Consider the following 15450-nt stretch of genomic DNA (forward strand, 5'->3'; position numbering starts at 1 on the left):
GGCTGCTGCTTCCACTGTTGTTTTTCTGAACATAGAATGTTGTTCTTACTGCACAATAGCTCATTGCCAATGGCTCCAGCCACCGAATCCATTCGGAGCGAGGTCCCCACTGCAGTGTGCTCCATGCCGTGGAAGGCTTTGCTCTGGTTTTACTCTGCAGTTTCCAGGTGGCCACACGCAAACTGTCTGTTTTAATACTCAAGGAAATTCGAGCTTTATTCATCGCCCTGGGTCAGCCTGAGGTATGGATTATTTTTCTGAATTTTCCAATTCATATCTTTCAACAGTTTCAAAGTTTAGGTTAAAAACTGTAAAGAATGCATTGCTATTTTATGTACTTTCATGTCCCATGATGTCAACAAATAATTTTTGATTCAGGGTGGGGTTTTTTTGTTTTGTTTTGTTTTGTTTTGCGGTACGCGGGCCTCTCACTGTTGTGGCTTCTCCCGTGCGGAGCACAGGCTCCGGACGCGCAGGCTCAGCGGCCATGGCTCACGGGCCCAGCCGCTCTGTGGCATGTGGGATCTTCCCGGACCGGGGCACGAACCCGTGTCCCCTGCATCGGCAGGCAGACTCTCAACCACGGCGCCACCAGGGAAGCCCAGGGTGGGTTTTTAATTATGAAATCGTACTCTTGACCTACAAGAGCTAAGTCATATATTCTGAGGGCACGAGAATAGACCATTCCTGATTCTCTAAGAGGTGGTGCTTTGTGAAGAAGTGAATCTTAAGCTTCAGCTATAGATCATTTTCTTTCATAATGTTCAACGTACATAGAATTAAGAAGATAGTACATTTATATTAGAGAATGAACCTGAGAAAACCATGCATCCCATTTAAAATGAGCAAGGTACCAAACAGTCTGGCTTACTGAAAATTGTTTAGTCTCAATAGTGGTAGAAAAATGGCATCACAAGAAAATATGTCCACTTGAGCTGGGAGAAGTAAGCTGACTAATAACCATGACTGACTCCAGTTATTCTCCTGCACTTGGTCAAGGGCTGTACACCCTTGTTTAGATGTTAAGTTTCATTGCCTGTCGGCACAGGTGGCCAAACTCTCTCCACAAGTTGATGAAAGAAGGACCAGCTTTTTATGTGACATACTTCTTTAGAAAAATACTACTTTCTGTTTTCTTGTTTTAAGTCACTAATCTTGGTTTCATGATCCTTAAAATGATCAGTGTCTTCACAAAATATTTTCGAATGTATCCCAGTCCTTTCTGTTCACATTTCTGCAGCAAGCTTTCTGATGTATTTTAGGACATCTCTGGGATCTGGTAAATGGATCTCTAGGACATGCTGTATTTTGATAAACCTCCATTAAGTCTCTAATTATGATAATAACAATAATAATAATTACCATGTATGTGTCAGGCAGTGAGCTGTGCTTTATACATATTATCTCACTGAACCCTCACGATAACTTAAGAATTGGTACTGTTATTTTCCCCATAGTGCAGGTTCTGAGACTGAGGTTTAGGGAGGTTAAATGCCTTGCCCAAAATCAACAACTAGGATGTGGTAGACCTAGAACTGAAAACCAGATATACATGCCTCTTCAGCCCAGGTTCTTAACTGCTATTCCAGCCGACTGTGTTAAGAATATTTCTCATACGGTGCTTTCTTTGACCAGCCACAGCTTTTTTGTGTGTGTAATTTTTTTTATTGAGGTATAATTGACATACAACATTATTAGTTTCAAGTGTACAATATAATGATTCCATAGTTGTACATATTGTGAAATGTTCACCACAATAAGTAGTTAATATCCATCACCATTCATAGCTACAGGATTTTTTTTTCTTGTGATGAGAGCTTTTAAGATCTACTCTCTTAGCAGCTTTCAAATATGCGATGATACAGTCTTGTTCACTGTAGTCGCCATGCTGTGCATTACATCTGCATGACGTATTTATTTTATACCTGGAAGTTTATACCTTTTGATTCCTTTACCCATTTTGCCACCCCTCCCCCCCGCCTCTGGGAACCAACCAGTCTGGTCGCTGTATCTACAAGCTTGGTTTTTTGTTGTTTGGTTTTTTTTCAGCCACAACCTTTTTGAAACCACTCTCATTTGTACATGAATAAGGACATTCTGAAGCTTTCCTATAAGGCTGCTAAGTAAATAATTTCATATTTCTGAGCCTTTCTATGATAAAGGATGGCAAACACACATGTTCATGTATATACGCACTATCATGTAGGAGAATTTCCTGTAAGATACTCTCTCCTGTGCTTTTTTCCAATTTGCTTCTTTTACCAAATAGCTGTGCACAACATAGATACTACAGAGAGTGTGTGGTCAGTCTCCTGTGCAGTTTCTTTGGGACTGAAATGCAATCACAGTCAACAATTTACCAGTTATTTTAGCAGATCAGTGACTTGAGTAAGTAGCATTTTCATGGCTTTTCCATTTTTTTTAATTAATGACAACGTGAACACTTTAGTGAATAATGTGTGATGCTGAGATTTAGATTCCAGTCTAAATAACTGTATGTGCATGAGTTTTTGAAATTCAGGTACGTGTCTTTTCAGTATGATGTCAAATTGGACCTCTAATTATCTTCCGCTGAAACTTGTAAGACTAAACTCAGAATTATAGGGAGTTTTACCCACTACCTTTCACCACCGTGGCACTCACTTTTCTGTGAGAAAACCCTTATCACTACCTTGCAAGCTGTTATGCTTCACATGCTGGACAAAGGCGGTGGAGAGGGTGGAAGGATTCATTTTCCCATGGAGAGTAATAGTCTCTTTTATGTACAGGACGATGACAGGCCTATGATTGATGTCATGGATCAGCTAAGTTCTTCCATTCTCGAAAGTTTTATTCACGTAGCAGCTTCGGATTCAGTAAGTACACGTTTGATCCTGATTGCTGATAGTTCTTAAGTATAAGCTCTGGGCCTGGCTGGAAAAGAGGCACAAAGAAAAATGATATGGAAGAATTCTGGGATTTTATGTCGGGTTAATAAGCCAAAACAAAAGTACTTAAGGAAACAAGACTAGCTTTTCAAGTACTAGCTCAGGAGACCTTCAGATAAATTTAAATCAAAATTTGAGTCTGAGAAATATAAAGTTTTGCAAATTGCAGTTTCAAGAATTGCTCAGGATTCTTTCAGAAAATTAATTTGCTTTATTTATTACACTTAATGCTATATAACCTATATTTATGTGTTGTTTGACAGTTTACAAGGTGCTTTCACATTTATTATCTATTTTGACCCTCATAGGTGTTGAAACTCAAAAACATTAAGGGGCAGGGCTGTAGTCACACAGAGTCTCAGGGCCTGGACTTGACCCTCTCTGGACTCTGAATCTCGTAGAGGTTTATCTGCTACACAAATACATTCTTTGTTTTAAAGAGCATATTGGCAGCTTTCAATTTCTGATGAAGTAGAAGGAAAATTGAAACCGATTTTAATTACCTGATTTTAAAAAAAAAAAATTAGTAAAGCACAGTTATGGGACTTGGATTGATTTTAGCTAAGTAGCTGAAGAGAGGCAGGGCACATCTGCAGAATCCACATTGCTGATGTGCCTTGTATATTCTGATCAAATAACTATAAATGAATATAAACATATTTGACAAAGAGCTATAAATTAATATAAAACCTAAAGGCACCTGTGAGCTTTTTAATGACCTTTTCTAACTGAGAGTGAACACAGACCCCTATTTTTAGCAACCCTGTTCTTGCTTATGGTTGGAATATTAATGATAATTACTAAAACTATTAGCCAAGCAGTGCAGACCTTAACAGTGATAGTGAATACCTCTACCTCTTCTTTTAGAAATTCAGATTGTTTTGACACTGAATGGAAGAGTCAGGCGTAATTGTTTTACATACATATCTTGTTTCCCTGCAGATTATGTTCTGTTCCTGTGGTTTTGTTCTGTGTTTATCAGAGTCTGAATCTTGAGCCTGGGTAACCAGATCAGCAGTACTGCACGTAGGAAGATGCACTGAAGGGGGAGAAGAGGCGTGGGGGGGGGGGGGGGCCCCTGCTTTGCGCCAGGTTTTGACATCCCTTATCTCATGTCATCCACTTAAAGATTAAGTGCGATCAGCATTATAATTTCCAAGTCATAAATTAAGCAGACAGAGACTCTGGGGTGTTCAGAAATGTTCCCAGGTCAGGGGCTTTGGGCAGAGCCAGTGTTGGAGCCTTAAGTCTCTGGCTCTGAAGCTGAAGCTGCACCTCTTCAGCCCATTCACCGTGGAGGCCACAGGTGCAGCGCTCTGGCGCATGGGAACTCAGGGACCCAGCAGATAAAATGGGTCGCTTTAAATGCCTGACAAACGTAACGGCGATTTTCTCTCCACGTACGACAGCTAGATTATTTGACACTTGGTCTTCCCTCAGCTTTGATACTCTGGACTTAAAAGAGAATGAAATATAAGACATTATGTGGTATCAATATATAAATATATGTCTCTATATAATATAGATTAAATGTGGATATAGATATCTTTCCAAAGGTTTTAGAATGTATTATTTTGACTTGATATCACAGGACAAGAATAAGTAGGTATCTTACCTCAAAAAATCATTAGTAAAATACCCTTCATAAAAGAGATTGCACTTAGCCATCTCCCTAAGCCAGGGAGAATGTATTTCAGTCCAAGTAAAGGTAAACAAGATCATGGCTTTAAAAAAAAGCAACTAATTACAGGGATAATAACACACTTAGGAATCTCAGAGATTATTAACTTTTCAGAATTTTAAGTTGGCAAATCCATGGTCAAGTTCAAATTAGCTCATGTCGTATATTTGTTCGACCAGTATTTAGTGGGCAGCTCCTGGGTACTAGTGTGTGGGGCTGTGCGACATTGACCCCTGCCCTTAAACTCTGCACTTCCGCTGCCTGCGATCTCCCATAGGAATGGCCGTGACCGCAAACCCAGGTCCGGCGTGGGAGGTGTGGGAAGGGTGCTTCAGGTTCCGAGCTGGACCCATTGCAGAGCTGGACGGGAAGAGCATCGTGGAGGAAGGGGCATTGGGCTGAGGCAGGTCGAGGACGTGGAGCTTGCCATTCTGCACCGATTCATCGCCTGCTTCTTGCACCTGCAGGCGACCTTACCCCTGACCCACAGCGTGGACCTACAGTGGCTGGTGGAGTGGAACGCCGTCCTGGTCAACAGCCATTACGATGTGAAGAGCCCTTCCCACGTCTGGATTTTCGCTCAGTCTGTCAAAGACCCCTGGGTCCTCTGCCTCTTCAGCTTCCTCCGGCAGGAGAACTTGCCCAAGCACTGCCCCACTGCCCTCAGCTACGCCTGGCCCTACGCCTTCACACGGCTGCAGTCCGTGATGCCTCTGGTGGATCCGAAGTAAGGGACCCCTACGCTTCCCTCTGTTTTGTTTGTTTCACCATTTGCCCTCTTACATTTTCGTTTTATATATGAGATCGGGATATAATTCTCTAGTTTCTGACCATCTTACTACAGAAGTGTTCACATTGAGTAAATATAGGTTAAAAGTTCTTGTCTAGAGCTAATTTTTTTCCTCCCTTAATAATCATTGTGATTGTCTGAGTATAGAATCTCAGCCCCTTACCGGTGAAAAGTTCTATTCAGCTTTCCATCCGATAGAGACATTCCCTGTCCAGACAGACAGTCCTTGACAGACAATTGTTCAACTCAGTTGGAGCGCTTCACAGGATCTTTATTTAATAAGTGATACCTAAAATCCGGAACTTAGTTTCACTCTTGTTTTTGACTTTGTATTTCTAGCAGCCCAATTAATGCCAAGAAAACCAGCACTGCCGGCAGCGGAGACAGCTATGTTACATTGTGGAGAAATTACCTTATTCTTTGTTTTGGAGTCGCAAAACCCAGTATTATGAGCCCGGGACACTTACGAGCTTCCACTCCAGAAATAATGGCAACTACACCTGATGGTACCGTGAGCTACGATAACAAGGTGACATGACATGCTTCAGAAGAATTATTCTGTAAGGTTTTTTTTTAGCTTGTTTGTCTAGATTTCACAGTGTGAATTGCACTGTGCCTGCCATCTGGAATATATGGGATCAGATTTTCATCCTACACATTTCTAAATTCCATTGAGCGTTTGTGTGAATAATTTATTATTCCTCCCTGACAAATGCGGAACTGAAAATAAAGGGAAGTTAAGAAACTTGCCTAAGGTCGTAGAGTGACTTATATTTATTAGCGCCCTGAGGTTTGGTTCATGTCCTACATACCACATTTCTCTCACTCCTCACGAGTGTTCACCTTTAAACCATGTCTTGATTAACTTATCTTGTTAAAGATGCTTTTGTGGATTTAAGTTTTTTTTTTTTTTAAAAAAGAAGACTCTTATAATACGAATGTTCTTTAGAATTTGTGTCCCAGGTAAACAATGCATTCCTTGTGCTGTTTTAAAATTTATGTGTGTTTTTTTTTTTCCTGAAATGATGGCAGTGCCTTGGGATGTGGTTCAGTACTTTAAAACTGTTATAATGGAATCATCGTTTGATTAAAAGAAGCATCAGTTATCATGTTACCTCTTTTTCACTTTTAACAACTTGTTTCAGGCCATAGGCACCCCATCGGTGGGAGTTCTGTTAAAGCAGTTGGTGCCTTTGATGAGACTAGAGGGCATTGAGATCACAGAGTCCTTAGTTTTAGGATTTGGAAGGACAAATTCCCTTGTTTTCAGGTACGGTAGTCTTAATGAGTTGTTCTAAACTCCTGTATACTGCTGCTATTGTAGTTCCTGCTTCTAACTCAAGTTTGAGTTCGTGTTTGGCATGTGTCTGGAGGTCTGCAGGCTTTGCACAGTTCCCTTTATGTCCTCCTTGGTTGACATGCGCGTGACAAGCATTCCCTGCAACTGCCTCGAATTTCACTTTTAGACGTTGCAACTTTGATTTTACGTCTCAGATTTTTCTCTCACTTGCAAGCTTTGTTTTAGATAACCATAAATGAAGATAATTCCGTGTCAATCCCCAGTTAGCCAGACTGTTCAGAGGCTATAAAGTCAAAATAATGAGTGTCTGCTCATCAGCCACTTATACAACAGACTCTCAAAGGTTAAACATTGACAGAACACTTTCAGGGGTGTCTGTTATGTGTCACGCTTGCTGGTCTTTCTATAAGATGCTGTATCTGCCTTAAGAGAACCATTATGTCTCACTTTCTGGATTCCTTACTCATTTCACACCTTTAATCAAATAACCATTCCATCTGAGGCAGTGTCAAAGCCTTGTCAAAGAGTCGTCATAAAATTTTATTTCAGGCTGCCTCTGATGATTTTATATAGCAATGAAAACCTATAAAGACAAAGAAAATCTTAGTTTTTCCTATACACAGAAAAGGGAAAGCTCCAAGCATCTGTGAGAAACCCTATCTGAAAAATAAAGATTAACGAGACATTTTAGAAGCAACTGAAAAAGATCTGTTAACAGTATAGAGTCAAATTTTATCCTTAAAAAAAGCAATTGTGAGTTCTGACTACTCAAGTGCCAGTTAACCAGTGTTTTCACTGGTTAATTAGTTAAGACAAAGCATCATACGGAAATACTACAAGAAGATAATAAAAACAATTCCTGGAATTACCTAATGTCTTTCCCAAAGAACCTAAGGCTCTTTTGCATATCTAACCATCTGAGTACTCCTAGGAGCAAGTAAGATTACGCAATTTACTGGCCACGTGGGTGTGGAAAACACTGTCCCTGGGACTCAGTTCCTTCACCTGTAAAAGTGTCAAAATAAATAAAAATAAAGTGTATCTCTCTAACTTAAAAAGAATGGTATAATTATAGAATCTCTCTTATAGATGTATCAAGAGGATTAAATGTAAAAATGCACGTAAATATTTGATAGATGATTGCTATTAGATGGAGACCATTAGCGTTATTTCCATTTTTTGAAGAAATTCTAACATCTGTGTTGGAGAAGTCTGGAATGGAATATACAGGATTTCTGTTCTTCAGTACAGAATGCCATAGAGTTTTTGCCTTCGTGTCCTTGGATTTCCCTGGAGGGTGATGTCTAATAGCACAAAATATTCTGCCAGAAAATACAAGATTTTCAGACATTTTGTCTGTTTTGACAAAGCAATTCAGAAGTCAGTTCCTAAAGATGACAGCTGGTTAGATTACCAGCTATAAAGCTGAGAACTGGAGAAAATGGGGGCAGATGAAGTATATACATGTAATATCAGACGTATTAATCTGATAAAATTTTTTAGTTTTACTACAAAGAGAAAAGGTTTTGTTGAGAACCTCACTATTAAAGTAGTTGCCATAATTTGCATTTATCATGTAGCTCAAATAAAGGAATTTATCTCTGAAATTCCAAAAAGACTTTATTTTAAAATCAACAGTCCTCTGAGAACAGATCCCAAAGGTAGTGCCATAGTTATTACACCTGTTTCTTTTGCTCTAATTAGACTGAAAATTTCTTCTGTTTAGGGAATCAATTTTATTTCTCTTCAGTCCCTCAGCCTATGGGAAAGTGCTTTCAATTTAGTAAGCACTTGCAAAGTATTGTTGGTTTAGTTGTTCGGGTAGGGATTTTTGCCATAGACTCTCCAGAACATTAAATCAAAATCAAGTCAACAAATATGTATTGAGCCCAAATTATATACGTAGCACTGGAGTTAAGACTGATAATACAAAGTACAAGCCAATGGCAATTTCCATTTCACCACGTGATACAGAAATGGAAAGACCAGAGGAGGTTTTGATGTGAGAAGCAAAGTTTAAAAAGCAGATGATTTGTGATTGAATGGCTATATTTTGTGACAAATTTGGTGTCAACAATAATGAATTCTAAATGCTCACCTTTTTCATTCATAGAGAATTGGTGGAAGAACTTCATCCGTTAATGAAAGAGGCTCTGGAACGAAGACCAGAGGTAAGATTTTGAATTTATATAATTAATGCCTTGGCAGAAATAAAGAGGTAGACATAGAAAATGGATTTGAGGACATGGGGTGGGAGGGCGAAGCTGGAACGAAGTGAGAGTAGCTTCGACATATATACACTACCAAACGTAAGGTAGATAGCTAGTGGGAAGCAGCCACATAGCACAGGGAGATTGGCTTGGTGCTTTGTGACCGCCTAGAGGGGTGGGATAGGGAGGGTGGGAGGGAGGCTCAAGACGGGGAGGGGATATGGGGACATGTGTATGCATGTGGCTGATTCACTTTGTTGTACAACAGAAACTAACAGTATTGTGAAGCAATTATACTCCAATAAAGATCTATTAAAAAATAATAATTAATGCCTTGGTTTATTTGGACAGTAGTGTGAATTTAAACCATACCCAATGGTTTCCCCTAAAGAATACAAACATACCAACATGCTTTTAACAGTGAATCTTATTATTTTAACTTCTGTTTTTGATATTTGAGTATTTAGTATAATCTGGTTCTGATTTTAAAAGATTTTAAGTCCTAAACTTATGAAAGAAAAGCAACCTAAATAGTCATATGTATGTTAAGATATTACATTCTTTTGTAAGAGGTTTGAGTTAAGATTGAATTCGGGGTTTTAGTTAGTTTGCTTTTTTTTTTATAAGGGGTTGAATAGCCAAGAACATTATCTGTTTCATCTGGTATATAAAGCACTTTCCTCAACATTATCTTCCCTGAAGTGAACTCTGAAAAGGGTAAACTTAGAATGTAGCGGCATAAAAAATTAAATAAAATAGAATAAGACCAAAAAAGAGGCTTCCCGTGTAGTAGATAAGATACAAGCCGTAGCAGAAGTTTGGCAATTTATGTAAGAACAGTGTTACCTCTGTGACCAGAACTGGTGGCACTGTTAGTGTCCCCTGTCCTTTGCCACTCCTTTCTGATGCTTTAGTTTTTCAGCAGCTGCTGGAGGCCTCTAGGAAATGAGGCTTGTTGACTCTCAACATTTCCAACTTACGGATATTTATTGGCCCACTTGTGATCTGTTTCTCTTATAGCCTGTGATAGCTATATTTTCTCTAAGGATTAGGAAGAAAGAAAAATACTTTTTGTCCTTTGTGTTTAGAAAATTGAAAATGACTAGATTACATCTTCCTTTAAAGCATAGTTAACATTATTGTGCCCATGTTTATAAGTGGTATCACCTCCTTCTGCACAGAACAAAAAACGCCGAGAACGGCGAGACTTGTTAAGGCTACAGCTGCTTCGAATTTTTGAACTCCTGGCTGATGCTGGTGTGATAAGTGACAGGTAAGGTGGAAATTCTACTGAGTTGATCTCTCCTCACCAAACTGATGTTTTTGCTTCTCTTTTTTTCGTTCTGTCTTTTTTTATAAAAAAAATATATTACCTTTAACTTTTACTTAGAAAAGTCCAAAAAACCTTGTTTTTTTCATATTCTGTTTACACTGCATATACGTCAAGGACAGATTTAGTGGGCGAGTTCTAACAGTGAATCTTACTTTCCATGAAGCATGTACTACTTTGACATCAAGACTAATCATCTAAAAGTTTAATCTCCTTTTATTCCAGCACCAATGGAGCCTTAGAACGGGACACTTTAGCCCTTGGAGCTTTGTTCTTAGAATACGTGGACCTGACCCGCATGCTCCTAGAAGCTGAAAATGATAAAGAAGTGGAAATTCTTAAAGATATCCGGGCACATTTTAGTGCCATGGTTGCCAACTTGATTCAGCGCGTTCCAGGTACAGTGATGCATCACTGCAAATTACCTTTTGTGCTTGAAATGTCATTTGTGTTCCTCATTACTGTGCTTTCCTCTTTAAACCTACTGACCTGTTTGCAGGTCTGGGATGGGATCGCTTATTTGTTTGGAAATCCTTGGAACAGATCATGGGCATGCAGCACAGAGTTGGAAGGGCAACAATAGAAATTAACTTTGGCTTTGTGCTTGTCATTATTTCTGTTCTTTGTTTTGGTTCCTACCTGAAAATGAACCTGTATGATTTCCATAGAAAGGAAGTAACTCAGAGGGAAAGTTCACAAAGGCTCTATTTTTTCATTCTCACTGTGCTAATCTGTGAACATATAATCTCAGCAATATTCCTGCTCTTGACTCTATCCAGTCAACACGTTATATAGAATTCTATATAGCTTAAGAAATTATATTATTGGGATTTTTTTCATAGAACAAATGGGTCTGAAACATTTTCATATAATAGAAGCATAGAGAATAAAAATAGCTGGTCAGTTTGGTATAAAATTAATTGCTGGAATTAAAATGTTTTGACATAATTACAAAAAGCTGCAGCTCCTCTGTTTCTACTTTTTCATTATGATTTAACATTATGATGTTGTAAAACATTCTTACCAATCCTCCTCATTTTTGATGACCCTAAATTAAGATTTGCCTTCTTGGGCTTCCCTGGTGGCGCAGTGGTTGGGAGTCCGCCTGCCGATGCAGGGGACACGGGTTCGTGCCCCGGTCCGGGAAGATCCCACATGCCGCGGGGCGGCTGGGCCCGTGAGCCGTGGCCGCTGAGCCTGCGCGTCCGGAGCCTGTGCTCCGCAACGGGAAAGGCCACAACAGTGAGAGGCCCGCGTACCGGAAAAAAAAAAAAAAAAAAGATTTGCCTTCTTCAGTTAAAGAATGTTTGTTTGAGATAGACAGTCTATCTGTTGTATTTCACAGTTCTTCCTAAAGACGCAGCAGTGGTCAAGAGAACGTTTTATATGTAATCAGCAGCCGAGTGGAAGGTGTTGCAGTTGTTCTAGATAATGCTTAGAAAAGTGTCTGCGAGTCCATTTTCTATCTCTGCTGAGACAAGGTGCTGTTGACTGAAACATGAGGAGAGGAAAGAAAATTAAGCTTGACTTTTTAAATACATATTGCATTACGTGAAGAAAACTTGAGTTAGAAAACGAAATTACTCCTTTCCCCAAAACTTAAGAATCATGCATAATAGCAACGTAAACTGTGTTCACTGTATTTCTCAGTCTAGTAGACTCTTAGCTCTGTTTTCTCTCTAGTTCACCACCGAAGATTTCTCTTCCCCCAGCAAAGCCTGAGGCACCATCTTTTCATCTTATTTAGCCAGTGGGCAGGACCCTTCAGCATTATGTTCACTCCTCTGGATCGTTATAGTGATAGAAATCATCAGATTACAAGATACCAGTATTGTGCATTAAAGGTAGGTCACCTTTGCCTCATGAATGACTTTTGTCAGATTGATGGTCTCTTTCCTTAAACAACCATGCCTTAAATAAGATTAAAATAAATAATATAATATGACATGATAAAATATAAGCACACATGCAAAAAAACCCAAATATATACACATATATAAATACATAAGCTTACTCTATAAATTCTAAAATATCCATGCATAAACAAAATAGATAGCTGTGTATAAACATGTAAATATTCCGATTGTGTTCACAATTTCAAAATGCGAAACTTTTCCAAGATCCCACTTTTATCTAAGGTTTCTACTATATGAAAACCATAGTTTTTGCTTATTTACCCTTTAAGTAACTGCCTTGCCAGTTAACTTCCAACTTAAAACATATATATTCCCTTTTTAGTCTCCTCCTATCCTAGAAGACTCCCAGAAATAAGTTTCTACACTACTAGGACTATTCAACATTTTCAGAACCATTATTCCTTACAGCTTAATTTCCTTTAGAAAACTAACTGTATATTGTCTCAGTCATATATACCAGGAGTTGCTAACTGTCAAGTTGACTTCTGACTTTATGGAGCTAATATAAGCCATGGCCCTGATAATCATTTGGACCTACGGATTACCAAGTGAATCAAGATCTTCCCTTCTCTTCCCTTCTCTTGCTTTCTCCCCACCTCAAAGGAACTAAAGTTCATATTCTTCATTTTCTTTATCTTTGATTAAGAATCCCAATTATTTATTTCTACATTTTTCATAGTTTGCCATTTTAGTGCATCAGTCAAATATTTGTCAAGTTTGTCGGTTCAGTATATTAGTTAAATATTTGTCATCAAAACAAAATTTGAAAAGCTATATTTATCATAAGCAGAATTCATTCACTTGAAGTCACTGATGGTAAGTTTATTTTAAGTTCTGTGAAATGGTCATTTTGTTTTGAATATCTCAGCCTTTCATTATAAAGATTTATTATAAAATTACATGTCTACAAAGTTCAATTTATGGGTTTTAACTCTTATAAAAAGAGACAAAATTGGGAATCTGGTATTTTTTATTGAATCTACTAAGGAATACTTTAAAATCTTGTGGAAATAACTGCTTTAAAAGACCCTCATCGGGACTTCCCTGGTGGCACAGTGGTTGAGAGTCCTCCTGCCAATGCAGGGGACAAGGGTTCAAGCCCTGGTCTGGGAAGATCCCACATGCCGCGGAGCAGCTGGGTCCCTGTGCCACAGCTGCTGAGCCTGTGCTCTAGAGCCCGCAAGCCACAACTACCGAGCCCACGTGCCACAACTGCTGAGGCCCACGTGCCTGGAGCTCATGCTACACAGCAGGAGAGGCCACTGCAGCGTGAGGCCAGTGCCCCGCAGTGAAGGGTGGCCCCCGCTTGCCACGGCTAGAGAGGCCCTGCGCGCAGCAGCAAGGACCCAACGCAGCCAAAAATGAAAATAAATAAATAAAAATTTTTTTTTTTTTAAAAAAAGACCCTCATCATTTATAAATCTAGTAGTATGTGTTTTAAAGTCAGCTGTGTACCATTCAGTCATCCCAGGTTGTGTTCTGTTTTGTCATCAGGCAATGTCAGCAGTGTTGTGCTGTGGCCCAGTGTTTGACAATGTGGGCCTTTCCCCAGATGGCTACCTGTATAAGTGGCTTGACAACATTCTGGCTTGTCAAGATTTACGAGTAAGTACTAGCCAAAAATACATTGTTTTTAAATGTCTTGGATCCTGCCTCAGTTGGGTTACTGACCTGTCTAAGCATTGTTCACAGCACAGTCTCTTCACACATCAGCCACAGAACTGTAGGCTTATGTGTTGTTCACATTACACTATGATGCATCAGGATAAAAAACACAGTAACATTTACCAAAATTGACTATAAACTAGGCTATAAGGCAAGTCTACACAAAGTTCAGATGATTGAAAGATACAGACTCTGTTCTCTGATCACAGTGGCATTAAGCCAGTAATCAATAATAAAAAAGATAATTAAGAAATGCTCTTCCAGATAACCAATGAGTCAAAGAATAAATAAAAATAGAAAGTGAAAAATATTTTTAACTGAAGAATAATGAAACCACTACACACTAAACTTGTGGGTTTTAAATAAAACCTTGCTTAGAATATGGCCTCAAGTGCATATATTGGAAAGAAAAAAGGCTGATGACCTATGCATCCATTTCAAGAAGTTAGAAAAAGAATAGCATATCAAACTCAAAAAAAAGTACATTGAAGAAATAATAGAGATAAGAGCAGAAACTAAAGAAAAAAAATGACTGGAAATGATCATTTAAGCCAAAAGTTGAATTTGTTAAAAGACTAATAAAATTAGTATATCCATGGCAAGTCTGATTAAGAGAGATAAGGTGTATGTCACCAACCTCAGAAATGTAAGGGGACATCACTACAGATGCTACAGATATTAAAAATAAGAGAACATATGAACATCTTTGTGCCAATAAACTTCAAAATTTAGATAAAATAGACAAATTCCTAGAAAAACACAGCACAAGAAGAAAATCAGAAGTCATATAAGTAACAAAGAAATTTAATCTATAATTGAAGGTCTTCCCACAAAGAAAACTTTAGGACCAGATGGCTTTATGGATTAATTCAACATTTAAGGAACAGATTGCATTATTTAGTGCAAATCCTCAAAGAGAAAACAGATGAAGAGGAAACATATCTCAACGTGTTTTATGAGACCCACATAACCTTCATACTAAAACCTGACAAGAATTTAACAAGAAAGACAGTTAAAAGGCAAATTCATTCATGAACATAGATACAGAAACTTTAAACAAAATATTAGAAAATTGAATTCAGTGATATATTAAAAAGATGATTCATCATGATCAAGTTGGGATTATTCAAGAACTACAAGATTGGTTTAGGGGGGGCGGTGGAAAGATGGCGGAGGAGTAAGACGCGGAGATCACCTTCCTCCCCACAGATACACCAGAAATACATCTACACGTGGAACAACTCCTACAGAGCACCCACTGAACCCTGGCAGAAGACCTCAGACCTCCCAAAAGGCAAGAAACTCCCCACGTACCTGGGTAGGGCAAAAGAAAAAAGAAAAAACAGAGACAAAAGAATAGGGACGGCACCTGCACCAGTGGGAGGGAGCTGTGAAGGAGGAAAGGTCTCCACACACTAGGAAGCCCCTTCGCGGGCAGAAATTGCGGGAGGCGGAGCGGGGAGCTTCGGAGCCGCGGAGCAGAGCGCAGCAACGGGGGTGCGGAGGGCAAAGCGGAGAGATTTCCGCACAGAGGATCGGCGCCGACCGGCGCTCACCAGCCCGAGAGGCTCGTGTGCTCACCCGCCGGGGCGGGCGGGGCTGCGAGCTGAGGCTCGGTTTCGGTTTCGGTC

The 15450-nt window shown here is 39.3% G+C and overlaps 1 protein-coding gene across 1 annotated transcript in view; it reads left to right on the forward strand.

Annotated features, from left to right (window-relative positions):
• FRY (FRY microtubule binding protein) overlaps nt 1–15450 on the forward strand; it is a 261625-nt gene that overhangs the window by 142913 nt on the left and 103262 nt on the right. Inside the window, exons 19-28 of the mRNA XM_007447941.1 lie at nt 60–242; nt 2769–2855; nt 5076–5335; nt 5738–5927; nt 6544–6668; nt 8812–8869; nt 10090–10181; nt 10464–10636; nt 11922–12082; nt 13649–13759. Coding sequence (XP_007448003.1) covers nt 60–242; nt 2769–2855; nt 5076–5335; nt 5738–5927; nt 6544–6668; nt 8812–8869; nt 10090–10181; nt 10464–10636; nt 11922–12082; nt 13649–13759 — 1440 coding nt within the window. The remainder of the gene's footprint in view (nt 1–59; nt 243–2768; nt 2856–5075; nt 5336–5737; nt 5928–6543; nt 6669–8811; nt 8870–10089; nt 10182–10463; nt 10637–11921; nt 12083–13648; nt 13760–15450) is intronic.

This window comes from Lipotes vexillifer, unplaced genomic scaffold, assembly GCF_000442215.2.
Source record: "Lipotes vexillifer unplaced genomic scaffold, Lipotes_vexillifer_v1.1 scaffold760, whole genome shotgun sequence".
Taxonomy (NCBI): domain Eukaryota; kingdom Metazoa; phylum Chordata; class Mammalia; order Artiodactyla; family Lipotidae; genus Lipotes; species Lipotes vexillifer.